This window comes from Ochotona curzoniae, unplaced genomic scaffold, assembly GCF_017591425.1.
Source record: "Ochotona curzoniae isolate NIBS_2020 unplaced genomic scaffold, NIBS_Ocur_1.0 contig_1014, whole genome shotgun sequence".
NCBI classification, from domain to species: Eukaryota; Metazoa; Chordata; class Mammalia; order Lagomorpha; family Ochotonidae; genus Ochotona; species Ochotona curzoniae.
In genome coordinates, this window is record NW_024464920.1 from 33146917 (window position 1) to 33172074 (window position 25158).

At 49.0% G+C, this 25158-nt stretch overlaps 1 protein-coding gene across 1 annotated transcript in view; it reads left to right on the forward strand.

The window, feature by feature from the left end:
• PPM1H (protein phosphatase, Mg2+/Mn2+ dependent 1H) overlaps positions 1-25158 on the forward strand; it is a 220832-nt gene that overhangs the window by 88813 nt on the left and 106861 nt on the right. Inside the window, exons 3-4 of the mRNA XM_040982551.1 lie at positions 5763-6107; positions 13955-14067. Coding sequence (XP_040838485.1) covers positions 5763-6107; positions 13955-14067 — 458 coding nt within the window. The remainder of the gene's footprint in view (positions 1-5762; positions 6108-13954; positions 14068-25158) is intronic.

A 25158-nucleotide genomic window follows, 5' to 3' on the forward strand; every position in this document is an offset into this window, starting at 1 on the left:
GGCATACCTGCCACCAGGCATGTCGTGTGTGACCTACTGTGTGATTGGAGAGTCCAGAGAGGTGGATATGCCTTCTAGCCAATCACAGTGTCACTGTTAGGTAGGAGGACTGTTGGGAGATGCCCTTCTGCCTTCCCCTTTATTAGTCTGTATAAGTTTGTGCTCACTTTACAATAAATGGACATGTGCGACCAGACTATTTCCTGTAGTTCAGCAGTGGCTCAGCTGAACCACTATCACCTCACCCCCTAGTGGTTTTGGGGAGCTGCTGGTCAGAAATCCGCTGAGACAGGGACCCAAGGATCTGGGTCATCCTCCGCTGCTTTCCCAGGCCACAAGCAGGGAGCTGGATGGGAAGTGAAGGAGCCAGGACATGAGCTAGTGCCCATATGAGATGCTAGCACTAGAGGCAGAGGGTAAACCTGCAGTGTCCCCATGAGTGCCAATGTGTCTTACTTCTTCCTGCCTTGTCATATTGAAGAAATTGGACCAAGGCTACATTTCATAGTGTAGTCATAAATGATTATTAAATGTCTACGAAGTGAGGGATTTTGTAACATGAGAGAACAAAATATCTGAATGACATGCTCAGAGAGATGTGGTTAACTGCAAATGGACTGATGATCCTCGGTGGAACATCACTGGAAGGACGTTCGTTCGATTATTTACGTTTCCCTCGCCTGATTCTTCATGGACTTGGTCCTCGCTCACAGCCTGTGCTACCGTAAATATCAGAGGAAAGCAGAGATTGAAAACGGAGCGGTTGGGATGCCGAGAACACGTCTTCTGCACCCCGAATCACCGTCCTTACCGTGGTACCTGGAAAGCTGGGCAGAAACTTGATAGGAATCAAGCCATCCTTGGAGACACCGCATGTAGAAAGGGGTTAGAAACCTGTGAGCTCCACGTTTCCCTAATGGGAGATGATCTTCTCTCAGTCTGTGGGAGAGGAAGAAAGGCGACTGTCTTGCTGTTTCCCTCAGAGTGGGAGTCCACACTTGTGATGCCCTGTCACACTGTTAACCTGGCCCCGGATGGTCACAGCAGCACCTCAGCGCCTGGCAGAGTGGTGAAGACGGGTATTGACCAAATGAGGTAATGAGTATCTTCATGGAAGGCAGCCGGGGCACACCATCCCTTTAATAACTGTTTCTGGAATAGCCTCACCACACCATCCGTTAAAAGTAGATTGTTCATTTAGTGATGTGTAACTGTACTACAATCTCCATATAATTGTTTATTAAATAAGTTGTTAATGTCAAGCCAATAATATTTTAAAATAATGGCAGCTAGCAGTCAATGTGGTGTTAATATGCAGCAAGCATTGTTCGCACTTTTGTTATACTGGAACTCCTAAACCCTCTTGCTGTCGTTAATATGTCAAGGCACAATTCATCATTAACAATTGCACATATAGTTCCATTTTTCAGCTGTCTCCTGGAGTGTTTCAGTGCTTTGTGATAAATGGGATTTTTATTATTGTCAGAGCACATTAGGAGTAAAACATGCCAACTCAGACATGTCTTTGATAGTATTTTTCATCAGCAGTTTCCTTGGAAGGATTGCTTGAACTTGTATACCCACTGAGGGGTGCTTAGTTAAGAACTTAGTAATACAATCCACAAGACCTCTTAGCTGGGGACACCACTACGTGACAACAGGTGTTCACAATACACCAGGCCAGGGGAGACAGGCATGCCATGGTGATGACTCACAGCCTGCCACAAGAGGGCGCCAGCGCCCATCCAGCTGAGAGATGCCAGGAAAAGCTTTGATGCATTTTTCACCTTATCTGAAGGTTACGAGGGGGTTGTACTGTTTTAGACACGACTGCCTGACTGTTTTAGCTCTCCTACATTCTGCATGCCCAGCGTGGAGAACACTCGTGGCTCACAGATTTTGAGACGGGAGCAGTGAGTAAAATCACCAAGGAGTACCAGCTCTCTTTTTTTTTTGGCTTTTGTGTGTCCCAGGCCTCACATCTCCGTGCCTCTGTCCAGCTGCACGGAAGACATCCGAGGTGGATTCTAGAACCTTCCACCACCCAGATGAGTTATGCTGGCTTTGTGGGCTCCCCAGAAGTAAGGTGCATGTAGTGTGGCTTCAGGTGCCACGTGGCTCAACTTTAGGATTGTTCTGACATCCATGGGTGGTTTTCCTATGATTACTCTGCAGCTGGATTGGCACCAAGCCTTTGTAAATGGAATTATTTCTGTAGATGCATTTCCATTTGGAGCAGGGTTGCATTTGTGGAAGGGCCCAAGAAGTACTTTGTAGTTAGAGTTCGCGCGTCATAGATGATTATGAAAAAATGCAAAATAAAAGGAGGGGGGGGGATAGGTGGCAACATTGTAGCAACTTTGAGAAATTTTTGAAGAGGTCCTAACGTCAAGTCAACTTTAGAGAAGGCTAAAAGAGATTCTGTGAATTTTAAAACTACTGACTTGTCACCTTCTGCAATCTTCCATCCATCAGATTGCAAAGCTATTCCTGAAAGAATCTGAGGGTGTACATGTGGGCAGTGTAGATAGGGGGTATTGCCAGTTACATGTGAGGGGGGATTTTTAAAAAATGCATGATTTCATATTTTCTTGTCCTAGTTATGTCTGAAGTTAAAAAAAATGAGAGGCAGAGAAGCAGGCAGCAGGAGAGCTCCCATCTGCTGGCTGGCTTCCCACATGCCCACAGTGGCCTGGACTGGCCCAGACCAAAGTTTGGAGCAGGTTTCCCACATGGGTGGCAGGGTCCCACTGCTGTCACCTGCTGTCTTCTGGAGTGTGCATTCCCCAGCAACAAGATCAGAAGTACAGCTGGAACAGAACGCAGGGCACTCCAAAATGCGGCGGGGGGATCCCAGCAGTGTCTTCACCACTAGGCCAAATACCCACACTTAGTCACTTTTTCAAAAGGATTTATGGACCCAGCTTGGTAGCCTAGTGGCTAAAGTCCTCACCTTGTACGCACCAGAATCCCACATGGATGTCAGTTCTAATCCTGGCAGCCCCGCTTGCCATCCAGCTCCCTGCTTGTGGTCTGGGAAAGCAGTCAAGGATGGCCCAAGGCCTTGGGACTCTGCACACATGTGGCAGAGACCCAGCAAAAGCTCCTGGCTCCTGGCTTCAGATCAGCTCAGCTCTGGCCATTGCAGCCACTTGGGCAGATGGAAGATCTTTATATCTCTCTCCTCCTCTCTGTATATCTGATTTTCCAACAAAAATAATTAAATCTTTTAAAAATGCTTGAAACAATTAAAAATAATAAAGAGGATTTATTTCTCTTTGCTCATTTACTTGAAAGCTAGAGCAACAGAAAGGGAAAAAGAGGTCCTGTGTGTCTCTGTGCCTGGCATATTTCACTAAGCAGAGTGTTCTCTGGTGTCACAAACGGCAGAACGTGTGTGTGTGTGTCACATTTGCTTTTTCCATTCATCTACGATAGACACCTAGGTTTTTTTTCCCCCAATACTTGTCTGTTTTAATATATATATATATATACTGCAATACATGTGCAGCCACGAGATACCTTTTCAAAATACTGATTATCATTCTCTTGGAGTATATACCCAGACATGGGGTTGCTAGGTCATGTCATAGTTCTGTTTTTCATTTTCTGAGGAACCACCATACTCGTTGCCGTGCGGGATATGCCGTGTGTGGCCAGCACTTGTCACTTGGTGTTGTTTGGGTTTTGATAATACAGGTCGTGACAAGTGAAACCTCTTTGTGGTTTTGATGTGTATTTGCCTGCTGAGTAGCGATGCTGAGCAGCTTCCTGGGCTGCACGTGTTGGCCGTTGCCTGTCTCGGGAGAAGTCTACTCAGATCTTTGCACATTTTTTTGTCCGGAAGGAAGAGAAGAGAAGTACATGTAAATGCATTGTAGCAGCGATTTGCAAAATGAGATTTTAATGGGCCAACTTCTAGGGAGTAATGTGTATAATTAGTTTCTTCAAAGGAAAAGAACGAGAGTGATACAGAAATCATTTTGAAGAAGTAAAGGCTGAAAAAATTCTAAACTTGGTAAACATCACTTTAAACTTGGATTTATTTTTAAGGCTATGTTTATTTTTGTTGGGAAAGCAGAGTTACAGGGAGAAGGAAGGACAGAGAGGAAGATCTTCTGTCCACTGATTGACTCCCCAAGTGGCCATAATGACCGGAGCTGAGCTGATCTGACACCAGAAGCCAGGAGCTTCTTCCCGGTCTCCCACGTGGGTGCAGGGTCTCCTAAGGCTTTGGGCCGTCCTCTACTGCCTTCCCAGGCCACAAGCAGGGAGCTGGATGGGAAACGGAGTAGGTGGAACACAGCCAACTGGTGTCCATATGGGATCCTGGTGCATTCAAGGCAAAGATTTAGCCACTGAGCCATCGTGCTGGGTGCATCAACTCAGATTCCAGAATGAAAAACCGCAAGCGTGTGAAACACGAAGACAGTTGGCAGCGAAGTGCATTGTCATCAGGTAGTTCCCAGGGAGAGCAGCTTTCTGTCCCTTTACCGTCTTGTCCACCTGGGACCTCCAGGGCAAGCTGAGAAGTGGGGAGGGTGCACACTTGCGCTGGGCGTTTCACCACGAGGGGTGACGCTGGCTGTAGGCTTGTCACACAGCCCTTCATCTGATCAGGAAGAATGCCTCAGTGTTCCGGGAGCAACGATGCGCATACTGAATGTTTTGATAGACTGCCATTTGCGTGTCGTCTTTGGAGCAGTGTCTTAATCAGCTCTTCTCTTTGCAAGGGAGCTGTAGGAGTTCCTTGTGTATTTTGATAATTAAGACTACTGGCCATATGCTTTACAAATATTTTTCCCATTCTTTAGGTTGCCTTTACATTCTGTTCACTTACTTCTGAAAGGCGGAAGCTAGTTCTATTAATGTCTTCTCATACGTCTAATTTCCTTTGGCTTTTTGAGGTATCAAAAAAAAAAAACCTGCCAAGATTAATATTAAGGAAAACACGTGTTCCCCCATGTAGGCGTTTCACAGTGTCGGGCCTTATATTCAGGCATCCGATTGATTTTGAGTTAATTCTTACGTGTGATGGAACATAGTCCAATGTCATTGTTTTGCATGTGAACAGGCAGTGTTCTAAGACAGTGAACATCTCTCGCTGGTGTGTGCTCCCGGCAGCCTTGTCCGTGATTGGCTGACCAGACTGTCCACTGAGCTGCTCTCCTATGCTTACGCATGTGCAGTTCCTCCGTGGCTCTTTAAAGCGCTCAGGTCCTAAGTCCCTGATAGATGGGGGGACGTGACTGCCTGTAGATTTAAGGAGGAAGAAATGGAGTGGGGCTGAGAGCTTAGGCACGGAAGAGGAAGAAGCAGAAGGGGGTTTGAATCGGTTGCATTCTGGGAGGCCTGAACGAGGCTGAGAACCTAGGAAAAAAACACAGGGTTTGAGGAATTCAAAATGCAGCCCAAGGAGAATGAGACCCGAGGGTCCGAGGGCCCTAATGGGAGTCCTGGGCCCACTAACTTCCTGGAGAAAAAGGGCCTTTCTCAAAAGACTTGAAATGCAGAGAGGTGAGGGGTGCTGGGCGAAGCTGGGCTCGCGTGGGCCGAGTGGGCTTCTTCCCCAGGGGCCCAGGAGAGACCCCCACCCCCCCCCTTTCCTTGGGTCGTACATGCAGAAGCGCCTGACGCACACACCCATCCCTGCGTGTTTCTGCCACGTTTTGGCTCCACTGTTGGCAGACCCCATGCAACCACGTGTCTGGTCCCTGCACGACCTCGTGGCTCACTTCACCCCTGCTGTCCTTTCCCATCAGGAATGCGAGGGTGTTTCCTGCCATTACTGGTCCTTGTTCGACGGCCACGCGGGCTCCGGGGCCGCAGTGGTGGCGTCCCGCCTGCTGCAGCACCACGTGACCGAGCAGCTGCAGGACCTCGTGGAGATCCTCAAGAATTCGGCCGTGCTGCCCCCCACGTGCCTGGGAGAGGAGCCCGAGACGGCGCCAGCCCCCAGCCGGACTCTGACCCGCGCCGCCTCCTTGCGCGGGGGCGTCGGAGCCCCGGGCTCCCCCAGCGCCCCACCCACGCGCTTCTTCACCGAGAAGAAGATCCCGCACGAGTGCCTGGTCATCGGGGCCCTGGAAAGCGCATTCAAGGAGATGGTAAGCAGCTCCCACAACCCTCTCTTCTTGGGAAGGTCGCAGAAAGCCCACAGAGCTCCCTTTTGTAAAGGGGCTGGCATTCACAGGAAGGAAGCGGCAGCTAGAAAGCCGTGGCCTTGGCAAAGACGAAGGAGATGGAGGGGAGGGTTAGTGCCTTGCGCCATAGACCTTGTGCAGGCACGATTGCTTGTTGCATCAAGCTCAGCAGGTGCAACTCCACCTGATTGAACTGGGAGCAAGGTTGCTTTCTGCTGGACTCGTGTGTCTGAAATCCACATGATTGGGGGAAGTGCCGAGAAGCACCCCTCCTGCACAGATGTGACCTGAAACCAACTCCTTGATCAGGACTAGCAAACGAGTCACTCTGCTGTGAAAGTAGCAATTGCAGGAGAGCAGGGCCCACAGGCCGAAGGATGTTGGGGCATGCCAGTTGGTGTGTTTCCATTAGAATGCGTCTGGTCTGGACCTCTCGAGCAGCCTGGCTCCTGAGGAGGCTTGGGAGGACTGGGCGTTAAGTTCTGAAGATGTCCCTTGCTCTCCCGTATCCCAGCAGGCTTGCAAGGGGCAGGCCTCCTCCTCTCGGCTCTCTGTGGATTCATTTTTGTGCTGAGGCAGTTGCTTTTGGGCTAAAGATTGTCTTTCCTGCACAGCAACTTGCATCCAAAAAGTAATATGCTTAGCCATTTTTGTAAGGACTTGTGGGTAAGGTGAATGGAGACGAAGAACACCAGGAAGTGGGGACAGAGTTAGGGAAAAGGGAATGAAGATGGAAGTGACTCCACTTGGGCCTGCCTGTTGAATCCCACACTCGGAATCTTGAAGAGCTCTGATGTGAGTAAATTTTGCTACCTGTGGGCAGAGAGCATAGCGTTTTGGACATCACTTGGGGCATCACATCCCATAGTGGAAGTGCCTGTTTTAGGGACCCAGCGTCACTTGGCAACCCGCTTCCTGCTGATGCACACCCTGGCCAGCTGCTGCAGGCGGTGGGTCACCTGCTGGTATCTCTGACACCCTCACAGGAGGCCTGGACGGAGTTCCGGGCGCCAGGCTTCAGCCGGGGCCATCCCTGCCTGTTGTGGGCATCTGGGACGTGAGGTAGCAAGCGGGAACTCTCTTACAAGTGTCCCTGCCTTCCAAAATAAAGTGAAATATTAAGTATCTCTTCATATTAGTACCCAGCATGCTAAATACTTATTTGAGGCAAGGATTTGACAGTGGATTCTCCTCAAACCTGAAGAAAATGTTGACCCAGTAGGAATGAGAGTCTGGTGGAGGAATTCGAGTTCCATTGCTTCCCTGATGGGCTGTGCCTCTTGAAGTTGGGTCTGCTGCCTTCCCAGCTCCATCCACTAGAGGCCAATGTCACATCAACCAGGCTCCCATGGCCGGCTCTGGGCGACTGCTGCTAGCATCCCTGAGATGACTTTTTCATTCACAAAAGGCATCTTCTGCTTGTCTTCTAAATTTGTTTCAGCATTTAACTGGTTGATTTATCACCTGACATGTTTCTTGAAAATGTAGTTGCCACCAAAACAAAACAAAAAAAAAAAGGCATGCTTCACTTCCACATGTAGTTCGTTTGGGCAATGAGTATTTATTGGGAAATGACTAGATTCCAGGCCTGAGTGGGAAAACAGCTTTGATCACATCAGGCAGAGATGAGAATTAAACAAGTAAAATGGAAGTGGGAAGAACCTTGGGAAGGGAAGCGCAAGGTGAAGTCCAAGTCTGGTAATGGATTGAAGGCATGGCACCAGGGAAGTGGTGCCCGGGGAAGTGGGAGCCCAAGGGAAGTGGGTACCTCAGGGTGCCCAGGGAAGTGGGTGCCTCAGGGAAGCGGGTGCCCAAGGAAGTGGGTGCCCAAGGAAGTGGTATTAGGGTAGGTAGGAGGTGAAGCCAGGAGGCATCCAAGTGAAGAACCACAGCAGAGACACCAGGTAGGCTAATGTCTGACATGTGCCATGGTGGGAAGATGGAGTTCAAGGGCAGGACCAGTGCAGGGTGACTTGGAGGCACTCTGAAAGCCTCCAAACAGCGCTGTGCAGGGCCTGGTGTGGCGGACAAGGTGGATAGCCCTTAGCTGACGGGCATGGGACCACAGGTTGATTGGGGACTTTAAAATATTTACATTTACATAGTGCGACATCTTGGGGACAGGACCCAAATCTAAAATCAGAATTCACTTATGTTTCATTTATACCTGAGACACATAACCACAAAGATGATTTTGTATGATATTCTTATTGATTTTTGATGTGAAACAAAGTTTTGGAGTGTAGAGTTTTTCATGTGGAATGTCATGTTGGCACTTAAAGTTTCAGATTTGGGAGTATTTTAGATTTTTGCTGTTCAGATCTGGAAGGTGGAAGCTGTGTGAACCATAAGCTCTAAGCTACATCCCCTTCCCAGGTTTGGTCCTCTCCAGCCCACCCCCTCCCCATCTCCCATGCCCTTCCTCCCACCTTTGTCCACTTTTGTTCTCGTGCAATGCACACCATGTGACATGAGCAGGCCCGGCAGTTCTTTGCTTCTCATGGCACTTGGTGGGTGGGTGGGTGCTAGGACGCTGTGCCACGGAGAGAGCCAATTGGTCCCTGTTGTCTCAGGCAGGAATGAATAGTACCCCTTTTCCTGTTGAAGGAGGTTGTGCGATATTGCAATCTATCTAAAAGGAAGAATCTGAGAAAAAAAATGAGCTGGTTGAACCATTGAACTAAATTGAACAGTACCTGTTTCCTGGGGAAGAGGGTGACGTAGCCTCATAGGATAGGGAGCTTTGCACAGGGGAGTTGCTCACAGTTTCAGCAGACACTGAGCTCTGCTTTCCCCTTTGATGCTCAGGTTCCTGGCACGGCAGGAGCTGGTGGGGGAACACGACCTCTGTCCACCAGCTTCAGTTCGCACTGTGCATGCTGCTGGCAGCACGGCTGCCCTACTGTTCCATCTCATCTCTGGTCTTCCTGCATAGTGAGAAGGCTTACAGCCAGTCCCTGCTGTGTCCATGGTGGAAAACAATCCGTGGCTTCCCAAAGGGTTGGATCGCAGGACACAACTTCAGCTTCACCCCCTCCACACCACCACCACCCCTCACCCACCTACCCACCACCACCACCACCCACCCACCCACCACCACCCACCCACCACCACCACCACCATTTCCTCGGCGGCCAAGTTCAGACACCTAGCATGTTTAGCTCACGGCTTCGCCCAGGATGATTCAAACAAGTCAGATAAAGGTCTTCCATGTCCTCATTTCAGGTCTGCCTCCTTCCCCACCACTCCCCACTCCCCAGGAAAGTGCCGAGTTGGCATTTGGGGCTGAGTTGTGTTGCCAGGAGAGCTCAAGAAAGTCTTTGTGCTCCCGAGAGTGGGAACCAACTCAGCACTGCTTAGCATTTCAGCCTGTGGCCGACAGGATTTGAATTCAGGCTGTGCCAGGAAAACCACAGACTCCTGGCCTGGTTCCTGTCGAGGGTGGGTGTCGGTTCCCCACTGCACTCAAGTATGCATGGATGTTTGACTGCTAGGAAGTAGAGAACTGGTAAGGTTTAGAAATTATTTATTTGGGAGATAGAAAGACATGGTAACGTTTTACTTGTGGAATGACTTGTTTTTTCCACAACTGAGGGAATAGTTGGCTATGGCTAGCAGCTGGGCTTTTGGGGTAAAAATCCTACAGATTTGGACAACACTGTGGTGAAAAAGGGAGAGAATGATGTAAGCTTATTCATAACCTTTTTACCCTAATGTTTTCCCAAAAATCAGAATATTAATGGTAAGCTGGGGACCTGGACAGCTATCTGTGCTTTAGTTAAGGTTTGGTTTGGGTCTGTTTTTTGTTACAACATCAAGTTCCTCCAGGAAAAAAAATGAGCATGTATTCCACTAGGCAGCCAGCAGGTGGCAACACGAGGTAGAAATGCACTTTTTTTTTTTTTTGTTCTCTGCCTAACTGGCAGATGGCCTCCTTCTCAGAATAAACCAGGATCAGACCCGGAATACAACACCATGCAGAATCTTATTATTTGTGACGGACACTGTTAGTGCTGTGCTCAGAACCTTGTTTTAGTCCAGCTGGAGGAGCTGCCAGGTCCTTTGGAAACTGCTCCGCACTCATTCCCTTCTGCTGCTTGCAACCTGAATTTGTAGGAAACAGAACGGGACCCTCGAGTTGCATCATCTGGGACTTTCCGCCCAAATCACGGCCAACCCGGGCAATGAAGCCTCCTCCCGTGGAGTTCTTTCCTGCCAGCTTAGTCTCAATTCACACGCCTTTCTTTCACTGTTCTGTTGCTGCCCCTTGCGACAACAAGAAAGTACAAAATCAAATCCCAGGTTTTAAACATTGGATCTATTCTGTGATTGAGAGCTAAGCCTAGCATCAATGCAATGTGTAAGCAAATGCAAGACGGGAGAGTGCAGTGCGAACGGTCGCAGGTTGCCTGTGAAGGTCTTCAGGATTCTGGATTAAGCAGATAACCCAAGTATCCGATTAATTGAATCTCAAGTCATCGGAGTGATACTCGTGGGCCATACTTGACAGGAATGATAGCATGTTCAAATGATTTGCTGGTAATTTATTCTAGGTTTAAGTCTTGGGATCCATTGGCAAGTAAAATGAGAAAAGCAAAAACACCACATCAGTCCTTTGTCCCCCCCACGATTTCAGTGCTGTGTGAAAAACCCCGAACTTGGATTTCTTTGTGCAGATAATAGATACACATTTTTTAGCCTAGAGTGGTGAAAGCTAATAGGAATTTGAAAGCTGGAAAGCTTGAGAGAAAAAGGTATAGTTGATTGAGTAGTAAATGTGTCTCTGTTGATCTGCTAATATGTTTGATCTGATAGTAAAAAAAAAAAATAGCCACTCAGATGGCCCTTTCGTGTTGTCTTCATACTGAAATTTTTGTGAAACGTCTTTTTTTAGTGAGGAGTAGGTGGTGTGTGCAGGGAAAAAAAAATAAATGTGCTATTTTGGCTTCTAGGGAGGAAGGGCGGGGAGCAATTATTTTTAGAATATGTTCTAGTTGCACATACTTTTGGAAGAAATTGAAGAGTGTGTGTTTAATGCCAGTGAATCCTTCGGGGGGGGGGGATGCAGTCCACAGAGACCCAGCTTTCACATCTTCCTCCCCGTGGCCCCCCTTCCCCCAGAGCACCCTTAATTAAAATGTGTGTGTGCGTGTGTGTTGCTCCCTCCCCCAGATGTGGAGGAGGGGCTTGTGACCGCAAGCACATATGAGCGAAGTTTCTTGGATTAAAAAAGTAGGCTTTCATCCACCCTTGATGAGAAAGGAGTGCCAGATTCAGTATTCCTTACTCTGGAGGGAGCTGCAGAGGGAATGGAGTTGAAATTTTAAAAGGGGGGAGGGGAGAGCAGTGGAAGAAACAATGCAATAAAAAGATAATAGAATCTTTATGTGTTAACAGGCTAGCACGGGGTTAACTGGGTAAGCTAACTGGAATGCCCCTCCCCTCCCCCCACCCAAAAAACACCATCCAGATAGGAACTCAGAGAAGATCTAAGTGGGAATGCTTTGTCCTGATATTCCCCCCCCCAAGGATTAAATAATTTTTAATTGGATTTTCATGTGACACAAACTGTGCCAACAGCACAGCTGCCTCCAGTGCAGGACGAACGTCTCGGAGGAATTCCTTGCCACGGAAAACTTCGGCATGAATTCTGTGTACCATGGTGGCTTTCCCCTTTTGCATCACACCAATGAGTTGATTAAGTCTGTCAAATCTCATCGCCATTCTAGCCCTTCTTCCGTACAGGAGCAGTTGGGTGCTCAAGAAATTTTAATAAAAACCGTCTCTCAGGCTTGAGTGATTCAGACGTGCCATGCCGTTGGCTCCTCCCAGCGACACGTGAAGAAGGCCAACATCCGTGGGCTTCAGGAACGTTGGCAATCCAGTAGGCTGATGCTGTTTGACACACCATGAGTCTCCGTCTCGATGAACGCATTGCAAGTGGAAAAATGCACCTGGCTACACCTGCCCTGTGCAAGGTGGCTCGGCACGCCGCGAGCAGGCTCCACTGGGAGCTGTGGTCACTGCCGCTGCCCACGTCACAGCAGTGTGCCCTACTATGCGTGGCTAGCCCGGGGAAAGGACAAGATCCTCCGTATCGGTTCAGTTTGGCACCGCTGTGAAATGGATGATTTTCAGAGCTGGCCATCGGAAGGGGAGATGGTCTGTACCTGAACAGCTGGCCCCGTGGCTGACCCCTCAGCAGCTTACCCCAGTTACTTACTGGTTTGAGTCACGGAACGTCCCCATCATCTGCTGGCTGACTCCCCAAATGCTCACAATGGCCCAGGGTAAAACCTGGAGCCAAGAACTCAGTCCAGGTCTCCCCCGTGGCGGGGGTCCCAAGTCCCTGAACTGTCACAGCTGCCTCCCAGCGTGCACGTTAGCAGGAAGCCAGAGTCAAGAACGGATCCAGGTGTCACTCCCGGGTCTGCTGCCGTGGGGCCAAGGACTCTGAACCACCATGCCAAACACTTCCCTTCTGCTTTCTTTGTATTGTAACCAGCGTGCAGCTCCTCACCTCTGTCCTCCGCTGTCCTGTGCATTGCTCCTTGGTGGTTATCTGCCTTCATGTCCCTCCCGTCTCTGACCCATTGAGTGAGCAGTTGCTGGTCACTCTTGAATTGCCGATTCTCTCTGCCTTTACCGCGAGGAAGCTGGAGCAGCCAAGCCACCACTCGGAGGTATCCGAGAAGCACTGTATGCCCTGGAACTGGATCTGTGGCAGTGCTGTCTCGGTCCTCCAGGCACCTCGCCTCTGTCCTCCTGAGCTTTTCACCCAGCTGCGTTCTCCTGCCCTCTGCCAACAATAGCAACAGGTGTCTGCCCCGGTTCTAACTTGGCATGCAGCTATGGTTTTCCTGACATCTCAGAACCCTTTTGTCTCTGACGCACAAGTTCACAAAAGCGGGGTGGACACTGGCTTGGTACGTGCCTGGAGGACCTGGGTTCAAGTCCCAGTCCCCTTCTGGATTCTGACATCCTGCAATTATTGCAGGTGGGTGACAGCAGATAATGGCCTCCACGCCCCTCACGAGCAAGATGAAGGTTGAGTTCACACTCCCAGCTGCAGCCTCTCCCAGCCTTAGTTTCAGGCATTCGGGACATGAGGCAGCGAATGGGAGATTCTGTCTGTCCCTGATCTTTAAAATAAACAAGATAGTAGTTAAGTTGCCCGTGTGCTGATTGAAGGGGAGGTCTATTGTTCACTGTCTCGGAGAGGGCTTGAAGGGGGAGCCAGGCCGGAGTCCAGCCTCCAACCAAGGGGGTGCCATCTCCCCCACCGCCCTGCCTCTAAGCTAAGTGAGGCGGGCTGGGACGATGGAGTGAGACTGTCGGCTCCTGGCCCAGCAGAGCTCGCCCTGGGCACGATGCCGTTTGCTGTGAATCAGTGACTGTGCGTGCAGAAGTCCAGTCAGCGTGCAGCAGTGTCTCTAATCTTAAGCAGGAGTTGACTCCTGTCTGGGTGACATCGAGGACCCTTCTCTCATCTAGCCATAAAACAAACTAGTTAAACTTGGAATGTAAAACCTAGACCAGGTCCACATATTTGGCCTTGCCGGCCTCCTTCTCGTATGTGCCACATGGCAGTTTCTGTGGCTTCTCCAAAGTCTGACTGTCCCAGAAGCTGCGACCACCGTGGGTGGGATGCAATTTCCATTTTGTTCTGCTCGTTTTTATCCGACCACGGTATCTCCGCGCCGCAGGGAGGGGAGCTGCCGTAGGGTGCTTTTGCACTACGGTCCTCTCAACACGAGGGACTTATCCCTGCTTGAAACATCGTGGCACTGACTTGGTTTTCTTTCCTGCAGGACCTGCAGATAGAACGAGAGAGGAGCTCCTACAACATATCCGGTGGCTGCACAGCCCTCATTGTGGTCTGCCTCCTGGGAAAGCTGTATGTGGCAAATGCTGGGGACAGCAGGTAAGCTGAGCAGCTGCCTACAACCTTCCAGATGCCTCATGCCTTGTGATGCCATTGATCTCTTCTTCAAAAACTAAAGGACTGGAAATGAAACAACCCTGAAAATCATATCCCTTCTGCCGCCTCCTCGTAGGCGTTCTTGAAGAGCAGCCAGGTTAGTATGAGAAGGGAAGGGTGGCCCTTCGCTCGTCCGTGGAAGTACGCGTGCTGAACTGGATGTGGGGTTCACCTCCACGAGCACTCTTCAGCTAGCTTTGGCTCCTGCGGTTACTCTCCAGCAGCTGCTGAGAGGAGAGGAAAGGGATGCGGGCGAAGTGGATGTTGGGGATGTTTGCCTGCAGCCCGGAAGCTGCCCCTGCCGTGCACACTCCCTCTGTTGCTCTTCTTCCTGAAGGTTGGCCAGGAGGAGAGCTGGTAGCCTTCGCTTTAGCTAGCGTTATCGAGGAGTAGGATAAACTCGGGTTTTGCATTTGTGCTCAAGAATTGGTGCTGCTGCTCTTGGGGTGTGGGGTTTCCTAACCACAGATCTTATGAAAAGTATTCCAATTGTTTCAAATATTTCTAATATTCTACTACTACATACTTCCCTTATTCTTTGGTAATAACATATACTGGATAGATCACTGGTTCTTCTTTTTTTTTTTAAGTGAAAAATAAAAGATGTATTTGTTTTTGTTTTAAGAGAGCAATACTGAATGAGTAGGAAAGATGGATTTTCTATCTATCGGTGCCTTCTCCAGACAGCCATCACAGCTGGATTGGGCCAGGACAAAGCCAGGAACCAAGAACTCCACCAGGGCCCCCCACATAGGTGGCAGGGCCCAGTCCTTGGTCTTCTGCTGTTTTCCGAGGCACATGAGCAAGGAGCTGAATCAACAGCCAAACAGCTAGGTCTCAAACCAGCACTCAGGTGTAGATGTGGGCACCGCAGGAGCAGCTTAACCCACTGCAACCCAGTACACGGTGCTTACTGGGACCTTGTCTGAAGACTGGCTCCCTATTCTGTAAGGAACCAGGGCTGAATGGCTTTCCTTTGAGGTCGGTGGTCTGAGAGTCTCCCATGCTTCCAGGACCCCAACCTCGCTCTCGTCAGGCTTTCTGCTCGCCCTGGCCACCCTGGATCTCACTCCCTTGCCCTCCCCACTCTCGTCTCCTACTCTGGCTGCTCTTGCCGCCGCCTCTCTCCCAGAGGACCGAGTCCAGGGAGGCAGTCCCACACTGCTCCTGACTACACTCACGCTCACAGAGCCGGAGAGCCAGGCCGGGGCAGGGCTGCCAGCCTCGTGGGGCACCCTTTCCCCTGGAGCTCAGGGAGCAAGGGAACCCCTGCTAAGGCAGCAGTTTGGGAAGGGGGTTGAAGGTGGTTGTGTTTGGTTTTATTTTGTTTTTTTTAAGATTTATTTTTGTTGGAAAGTCAGATATACAGAGAGGAGGAGGGACAAAGAGCTCTTTTGTCTGTTGATTCACTCCCCAAGTAGTCACAATGGCTGGAGCTGAACCAGTCTGAATCCAGGAGCCAGGAGCCTCTTTTGGGTCTCCCATGCAGGTGCAGGGTCCCAAGGCCTTGGGCCGTCCTTGACTGCTTTTCCAGGCCACAAGCAGGGAGATAGTCGGGAAGCGGGCCTGGCAAGATTAGAATTGGCGCCCACATGGGACCCCGGCACATGCAAGGTGAGGACTTCTAGGCTACCATGCTTGGCCCAGTAGCTGTCTTTTAATTCCAGTTTATTTTTTAATTCATAATGCTTATGGAAATGGAATTAAAAGACTTTATCTAGGTGAAAAACAAATTGTTAAAATCCATGAAAATTCCCTATTTTGTGAACCTTTTTTAAAGTAACCTCCTAGATAGATTTTTTTCTGTCATACTCTGTAAGATATTGCTACACTTTTTTTTTAAAATGTCTGTCTGTATTTGAGATACAGATACAGAGAAAACAAGCTCCCACCTACTGGCTCACTGCCCAAATGCCCGGAAACACCAGAGCTGGGCCAGGCCAGAGCCAGACGCTGGGAACCCAGAGGCTGGGACCCCAGGATGTGAGCTGTCACCACTGGCTCCCCCGGGATGTGCGTTAGCAGGAAGCTGGACTACAGAGCAAGGCCAGGATTTGAACCCAGGCCCTCCAGCTACCTCTGGGTTTGATGTAACTTCCGGTCAGGAACTGGAAGCGTGGGTAGATGCTCTGTTTACCTCACTGTCTATGTAGATGTCTGGGTTTATAGAACATTCGGTTCTTCCCCCAGAAACAACTAAGTGAACTTTATTTATACTTAGGGCAATCTGTAAATCCATTATCACTGGGGACAAGCCGGCAGGAAGGCTCCGTTGCCCCCAGTGATTGGTGATGACTGAGCCGGGGTCTGGCAATAGGGCCGTGGTCTGGTGCTGCCCTCCCTTCCGTTCTGCTGGAAGCTAGCTAATGTTCATTTCAATCTGCATAGTTTTAGGAGCGAAGGTGACTGTGTGGCATGTTCATTATGTGACAACTTTGCATGGATTCATCTTGGAGGAGAGGAACTGTGCTCTAAGCCACAGAGCTGTATAATTGCTGGCTTTTCCATCGGGCCTGTCTGTGTCCTGGGGTCGGAGGGATGGGTGTGGTCTTCAGGAGAAACTGCCTGATGCTGTGTGTAGGTTATGGGTTTTTTGGGGGGCGGGTCCGTGGTTATCCTCCGTGGGAGGTAGCCCACGGAGATGCCGGGAGCTGACCTGCAGCAGCCTGGTGGACAGCCAGGGACAGACCTACCCTTCTTTGTTCTACCGGGCTGCTTTAACCTTCCCAGGCAGAGACAGCCAAGTCCATACCTAGGACCGGAAACACTAGGAAAGAAGCAGGTGGTGGGCAGATTTTCACTTCAAACAAAAATGAACTAGTAGCATGCAAATGGCATGCAAAACAATATGCAAAGTATCACCCCTTGTGTCTGAGTCATCAGGTTCTTAAAGGCCCTGAGTGATTCTTCGATTTAAGAAGGTACTCAACTCGGTTTTAGAAGATAATTTCATTTTATTTCCAGAGAACAAAGGCCCTGGGAAAACCAAGCTGTTGCCACTTATTTCAAACAGCATCTAAAGGTTTGCCGAGAAATGAGACGAGGGCAACTCATTTAGATTAAAGAAAACCATTTAAGATTTGCTAACTTCTTAATTCTGTCCTGACGAGACTTGTAATAACAGCTGTGATAAGACACTAAAAAGTGCTAGCCACAATGGGAAACTTTCAAAAAGTTCATGGAACACATATTATGAAAAAACTATGCTTAGAGTTTTTAAAGATTTGTACTAAAAAGACTTACCTTTCAGTTCCACTTTCTGTAAGCTTTTTAGCATACCTTCTTATTAAATACTGTTATATTAAAAACAATTGTATTTAGTTTTCATAGTAGTCTAGTGAGAAGAAGGCATGGCTAATCTAAACAATAATAATACTATAGTTTATGAAAACAGAAACACAGCGAGGGTGAGGTGAAGCAGTTTGCCCAAGGTCGCAGAGCTGCGAAGGTACAGAAGTGCTACGAAGCACATGTGGAAGGCCGACTGGGGCATCAGTCCCCTTGCTGGGCCCTGTGCTCTCCCGTCGGTGCCACACACAACTCACAGGGGTTTCTTTTTCTCACTTTACCGTCTGTGAATCAGGAATTCCTACTGAATGTTTGTCCCTCCTCTGTGTACAGCTTATCATCAGTCACATCTTAGATTTCACTTGGAATGGGTTATGGGGCGTAAGTAAGTGGATGGCTGTACTTGGCGTCTGTTATTTAATGATCCAGTTCTTTGTCGGGAGGCGGGCAGCTGGGGGAGGGAGATCAGAGCTCTCCCTTTGCTGGTTTCTGTCTCGCACAGATGCCTGCAATAGCCAGGGCTAGGCCCGGCCAAAGCCAGGAGGCAAGAATTCAATGCAGGTCTCTCATGTGCTTGCCAAGAGCTGAAGCCCTGGAGCCACCACCTGCTGCTTCCCAGGGTGCACATGAGCAGGAAGGGGGAGGAAAGTCGAGATTTGATCCCATGCTCTTGGGTAATGGATGCAAACCTCTGCACCCAACGCCCACCCTTACTGGCTGTTTTCAGTGCATTGTAATACCCTCGTAAGTGTTGGGTGGTCTAGTTCACCCGTTTGTTACATAGAAAGGGTTGTTTTCTCAAAATGAGCACTGCTGACTCCTGCCAAAGGCACCAAAGTCCTAAGACCCTTTCCCAAACTTTGTGCTTGCTTTCTCATGACGGTCTGTTGAAAATATCAAAAGCACTTTCAGGATCTTCCAGGTGATGGTCCTACACATGATAACTGCCACATTCACACCTCCCTTTTGTTGTGCGTGTGTGCATGACTTCTTGACAAGCAAGTTGCTCACTTAGTTTTTCAAAGAGAGCCTACAGCCTCTTGGGAGCAGAAGGCCATCCTCCTGAGCTCAAAAGTCTTCCTGGAGAAAGGCAAGGAAGATCAAGGGTGTTCACAGATTCTCTGCTCAGCAGGCACCAACAGGTGTATTTCATACGTCGTTTGCAAATGAAGCCAGGAAATCCATCTGGGCTGATTCTCTTCTGTGTCTCTTTCACTTCTAACTTCCCAGAGTTATTCGTTTAAGTTAAAGCTGTCTACGTTAGTTCAGAGGTGAATTCCTTTGGCAAGTCTGAATTTTCCTGAGGATAAAAGTTAGGTATTAAACAAGACTTACATTTCCAAAATCAAAACCAATTAAGCATCTGTGGTGTCTCCTCTCTCAGGCTTCTCCCTTTTGCTAGAGAAAGATAATGAAACATTATATAACTGCCTGCCACCCAAGGGAACGGAAAGAACAGTTCATTCCCTTTTATGTCCTAGGATTTCACCAGTGGCCAGAACAGAACCTTCCCAGCACCCCTTGCTGCCATCCCCTCACTGGCCAGGAGCTGCTGCCTTGATGGTAACCTTCCTCTGAGTTCAGACACACCTTTGATCATCATCCGTTGACACTTACTTGAAAAGTGGCTGGAGAAAAACCAAAATTGACCGGCATTTTCCACTCTGAGAGTTGGGTACCTTTTTTCTATATGACCTAACCCCCCCCATTCCAACCTCATATTTTTCCTGTATTTTTTCCATAATCCATGTGAAACCCATCACCTACAGAATTAGCAGCAAGAAAATAATACTATCCAAAAGTCCAACATATGCAGAGGTGCCAAGACCAAATAATAGCTCAGAACCATCTAATGTTTCATGAAGCCCCAGGGCCTACACAGATGATGCAGCCGAGGCCCTTCTTCCCTGCCTGCTCTTGAACAGCCCTTGCTCTAAGATCAGTGGGTCTCAATTGTGTTACCAAACCAGCAGTTACATCACCTGAAAACTTGTTACAAGAGCAAATTCTGTGGTGGCTTCCTAGAGTTACTGGATCAGAAACCCAATAGGAGGCCCAGCAATCTTTGTTGTGGCAGGTGGTGCTGCTGGATGCTGCAGGCTGAGGGTCACAGCACAAAGTTTATGCCAGGAAAGGGCTTCTGTACCTTCAGATTAGACATGAGAGTAATCCCCTGGCAGAGGGCTGCCGTGCCACACTGCACCCAAGGCGAGCTGCCTCCGCTCCCATTAACCACTCTGTGCTGTTGGAAGTGGAGGCCCATCCTCCAGTGACGGCGCAGTAATTTCTGCCAGCTTGTTGTTCTGGAGCATGAACCTTATTCTTCTAAAAAGTGGAAGTTGGGGTGAGACTTTCTTGCATGATCCAGCTCCGTGTTTCAGCACCACATACTGCTTTGTAGTTTTGCAGGCTCCTCCCACCCTCCACCAGGCTATGGTTTCCTCATCTAGAATGTCTCAGACCTGTCCTTGTGTGGACTTTTGCTCTCTCTCTCTCTGCTGGGACCCTGGGAAAGTAGCCTTGCTTTCTTCTTCTCAACCAAGTTTTGCTTTAAACAGCTTCTCTTTCCTGTTGGCCCACTGAGCGGTGGAGCTGGAAAAGCTCGAGGAGTCTGAAGAAATGGAAAATTTGCACTTAGAAATGCTGGCTTGAGGGAGCTGTGGCTAAGGTAGTGACCTTGTCTGTCCCTGGCTGCTGGCATATGAGAGAACAGTGAATCAGTGTCAGGAGGAACTTTTCAGTGGAAAATTCCCAGGGCTCCGTCTCTAGCCCACCCCAACTCACACCAAGTTCACGCTTTTCAGAGCTACTCATCTATTTCGCAGATGACATGAAACCCAGCAGGCAGAACTAGTAAGATTCAGAACACCCGCTCATACCTGGGAAGGGTGGGCTACACCTGGCCAGGTGAAATGAAATGAAGGTAGAGGACCTTCTATTTCTTAGGGAGGAGAAATGTGGGGGAAAATGATATCTGAGCGAGAAAAAAAAAATCAAGCAAGGTCAGGCAGAAGCGTTTATCATGAGCTCACATTAAAGAACAAGTGTGCAAAATAGATTGAAAGTGATGTGAGGCAAGCTGCACGTATTGTTTCTATTGGCTTGTTTGGTTCCGAGCACTGTTTGTACTTGTGTGAATAACCTCACACCAGTAGTATTATCAATCTCACTTTGGTCGTGCCGTCCTTTTCCGGGTGATGCAGTTCAGCTTGTGTTTGAGCGGGCAGGAAACTCCAGGTGAGAGACTAGTGGAATGAAGATGTTTAAAACCACGTTTGAGGGCCCGGCGGCGTGGCCTAGCAGCTGCCTCACGTTCAAGTCCTCACCTTGAACGTGCCGGGATCCCATATGGGCGTCGGTTCTAATCCCGGCAGCTCCACTTCCCATCCAGCTCCCTGCTTGTGGCCTGGGAAAGCAGTCAAGGACGGCCCAAAGCTTTGGGCTTTTTTAATGTGAGCTCATGCACCCATGTGGGAGACCTGGAGGAGGTTACGCTCCTGGCTTCGGATTGGCACAGCACCAGCTGTTGCACTCACTTGGGGAGTGAATCATCAGATGGAAGACCTTCTTCTCTGTCTCTCCTCCTCTCTGTATATCTGACTTTGTAATTTAAAAAAAAAATCTTTAAAAAAAAAACACGGTTGAAGACGCAAGGAAAGCTCAGAGGAGCTGGAGTTAGCTCAGCCTCGTGAAATGAGAACTCCTTTTGGGACAGTAAAGATCTTTGGATCTTTGCACGGGTGCTGGGGAGAGAGGTCAGGTTTGTTCCCCCTCAGCTTGGGGCTGAGGAGGCAGTCACGGAGAGGCAGGGAGCCTGGACTCAGATTACCAGGGCAGAACCTTAGCTCTGCACTTTTCTTTCTTAATGCTTATTCACCTTTTATATGTTTAAAAGTATGTGATAAGAGATCAAAAGATAGAAATCTTCCATCTACTGGTTCACTCCTCAAATTCCCACAAAAACTAAGACCGGGCCAGAATGAAGCCAGTAGCCCAGAGCTAAGCCAGGATTTTCATGTTGTTTTGGTCATGAATTCTGCTTGAAAGCTTGGTTGGTGCTTGGGGTCATTTCATGGTATAGATACGTTTGGTGGAACCATACTCTTGCAAAATGTAGCTCCTACTGAGCCATCATCAACAGGAAGTGGTCCATGACGGTCTTGTTTGGTGATGAACATTAATATTGACTGGGCAGTCCTTGCTAGTGTGCTGTGTGTGTTTGCCAGATGACTAGTTTGCTTTGGGGAGATAAAGATTTGGGTGTTTAACCTTCCACACTGTTGAGCAAAGCAGCAGACTCTCCAATGTAGGTAGCAGAGACCACAGTCCTTGAGCCATTCCCTGCTGCCTCCCAGGGTGCACATTAGCAGGAAACTGGGAACAGGTGAAGAGCTGGGTGTTTAAATCCTAGCACCCCACTACAGCACACAACGTATCAACTGGCAGGTTAACCACTGTATCAAGCACGCACCAATCCCCATTTTCCTGGTACGGAAAATGAGTCCCCGCAAAATTGCCTTTCCCAGGATCTCACTGTTTGCCAGGGCTGAGATTAGAACCAGGCTATCACCTGTTTGTAAGACCACCTCTTTGCTCTCCGAGATGTTGCCTGCTGTCTATTTGGTAACACCCACTTGGTATAGGAACAAATAATTCCCCCACCTACCTGTGCATGCATCCTTTGTGGAGTCACTGCCTATCCTGGGGAGCTGTGAAGAATGTATTTTTCATCCTTGGTTAACACTTCCAGGTGTCTGGGGAAAGCAGAACTATATGTGCATGAGGAGAAAGGAAGGGCTCCAGGTGACACAGCAATGGGAAGAGCCCCGGGCTGCAGCCCAGGAACAGGGGCACAAACCCCAACAGGTTCTCCAGCAAACTGCAAACACCATTAGAACCCGGTATCATTCCCTGAGCCCTCATTATCAGCTCTGAAAAACAAGCAGAGTTAATAAGAGCTCTTAAGCCGATTGCAAAGGCATCTTCCAGTTTAGAATCTGGGGACGACTGAGTCACTGTCAGGCCGACATTAGCCTGGCTTGCTCAGTTTCCCAGACTCCTGGGGCCCTTGCTGCATTACCCATCTTCACCTGAACTGGAAGCTCACAGGTCAGAGGCTGTGGTGGACCAGCGGGCAGGCCTTGCATCATGCCACAAAGTGGGAGAAGCACACACTTCCATTGCTTTGTTTCATATATTCCACATGGGCACGGGGGTGTGGCTGGCAGTTCTGTACCACTTGGGATACACCCCGTATTACAGTGTCTGGAATCAATTCCCAGCTCTGGTCCCTGACTCCAGCTTCCTGCTCGGGACGCAGTGCTCATGACTCAAGCAGTTGGCTCTCTGCTACCCAGGCTGGTGATCCAGGCTCAGCTCCTTACTCCTGGTTTCAGCTCCAGGCAGAGACCATTATAGGCATTTAGAGAGCGAATGAGTAGACAAAAGAGCTCATACTTGCTCCCCCTCTGTCTGCTTTCCAGCAAAAGAATGATTTGTGAATAGATAATGCCCATCCTCATGTCACTCTCTTTGCTGCCACCGCCAAACCATTCTCGGCACCCCAGCTGCCTGCGCAGCGCAGGGGGTCGGCTTGTGTGTCTCCCCTCACTCCTGCACAGCCCCCCAGGTTCCTTTTGCCGGGTCCTCCTGGCGACTTCCTAAGGGTTTGAGTGTAGCACAGATCTCACTGAGAATGAGTGTTTTCCACAGCCCTGGCTCTGTACAGGTAGGTTTTTCATTTAAGATTGATCTCTATTAATCTGCAGGGCAATGTCAGAGAGGGTGGGAGAGACAGGTGTTCTTTCTGAAGATTCACTCCCCCAAATGGCTGCAAGGACCAGGGCCGAGTAAGGCTGGACCCAGGAACCTGGAATTCCATGTAGATCTCTTGCATGATTGGCAGGACCCAAGTACTTAAACTCTACTGCGCTACCTTCCTAGGTACAGTAGCAGGGATTGGATCAGAAATGGAGCAGCTGGAACTCAAACCATTCCTTATATGGGATGCTGATATTTTAGGTAGTGGCATTAAAAAAATTATTATTATTTTGAAAGGCAGAGGAACAAGGCAGGGGTGGGGGTGGGAAGATATATTGCATCCACTTATTAGCTTCATTTGGGTCATCCATGTGGGTAGTGGGGCACAAGTACTTGGACCATGTTCTGCTTTCCCAGGCATATTAGCTCTAAAATGGATGTGACGTGGAACTGCCAGGACTTGAAACAGTACCCATGTAGGATGCAGGCATCACAGCCAGCGACCTAACCTGTAACACCACAAGCCGTGACCTAACATGCTGCCCTACAGTGCTGGCACCTGAATCTGTATGGTTTTAATGGCCCTGAGTTAGGTCAGTCTCACATCTCAGAAGGGCAGCATTGCTCCTTGACTCAGTGGTGATCCATTTAATAACCCAGAGTGTATGTGGCCTGTGAGGAATAACATAAACTTTTAAAATTTGGTTGTAAGTCTGAAATTTTTCAGGCAGTAGCTGAAGAGGGAGAGCCATGGCCTGGCAGCATGTCTGGTGGTGGTGGAGGGGATGTGAAGGTTAAGGCCCCACAACAGGGAGGTGGTAGTGCATGTGTACTTGGAATTCCCTTAGACCTAGGCTCAAGTTGTAGCTGCAGCGCTTACAGCATGACCTTGAGCACAATCCAGGCTCTGCCTTGAGGTGTAGTTTGTCACATATGTGATTATAATAGTCGCCTGCTTTCATAGAACTCTGCTATTAAATGAGAGCATGCATTTGGGGCCTTTGGTGTGGTGCCTGGCAGCTAGAATGCTCTTAGTACATGTTAGCGGCTGTCTCCACTGAGAGTCCAGAACACTGGGAGCTGGTCGTATGGACAAGGCTTGGAGCCAGGCGGCCCTGGGATTGAATGCTGTTCCATCACTTACTGCACAACCTTAAGCAGCTTGCCTAGCCATTCAGTGCTCCAGTCACCTCTTCTGTAGATTGAGAATTGTTCACGGTTCCTGTGTCATTCGCAGTCCCTGGATCATAGAGGCATTGTGAGGACTTTGCAATTAAGCCCACTAATTCAAATTCGGAAAACATTTTCACACCTGCCGGTGCCAGGCGTTGTTCCAGGGTCTGGAGACTTAGTGAATAAAGAAGACAAGGGGCTGGAGTTGTGATGCAGGAGGGGAAGCCACTACTTGCAGTGCCAGCATCTCATATTAGAATGCCAGTTCAAATCCCAGCTTCTCCACTTGTCTTCCAGCTCCATGGGAAAGCAGTTGAGTGTGGTCTCAGTGCCTGGACCCCTGTCATCTACCTGGGAGACTCAGATGGAACTCCAGGTCCCTGGCTTCGGGCTGGGCCAGCCCAGACCACTCAATCACTCTTCCTTTCAAATATATAAATAGATCTTTGAAAAATAAATAGGACAGGAACCTTTGCCCATCTGGAGCTTCCAATTTAGTGGAGGGAGTCAAGTAATAAATAAACAAAACCTTCAATTCATGTTAAAGCCTTAAACCCTGCATCTCACTGGATGCACGGGGAGTGTTTATCCAAGCCCCTGCGTGCCCTCTGAGAAGTCAGTGTGGTAACAGTGAAGGCAGATGTGGTTGGACCTACTCTGAGTGCTACAGAGCATCATCCAGTCGGTTACACTGATACATCTTATTTTACAATAAAAATGTGCAGTCTGAAGTATATCTTGTTTCACAGTACAGATAATTTAAAAATGAAATCATGTGAACTTTAGGCTGACAGAGACAATTATGTGTTGAGA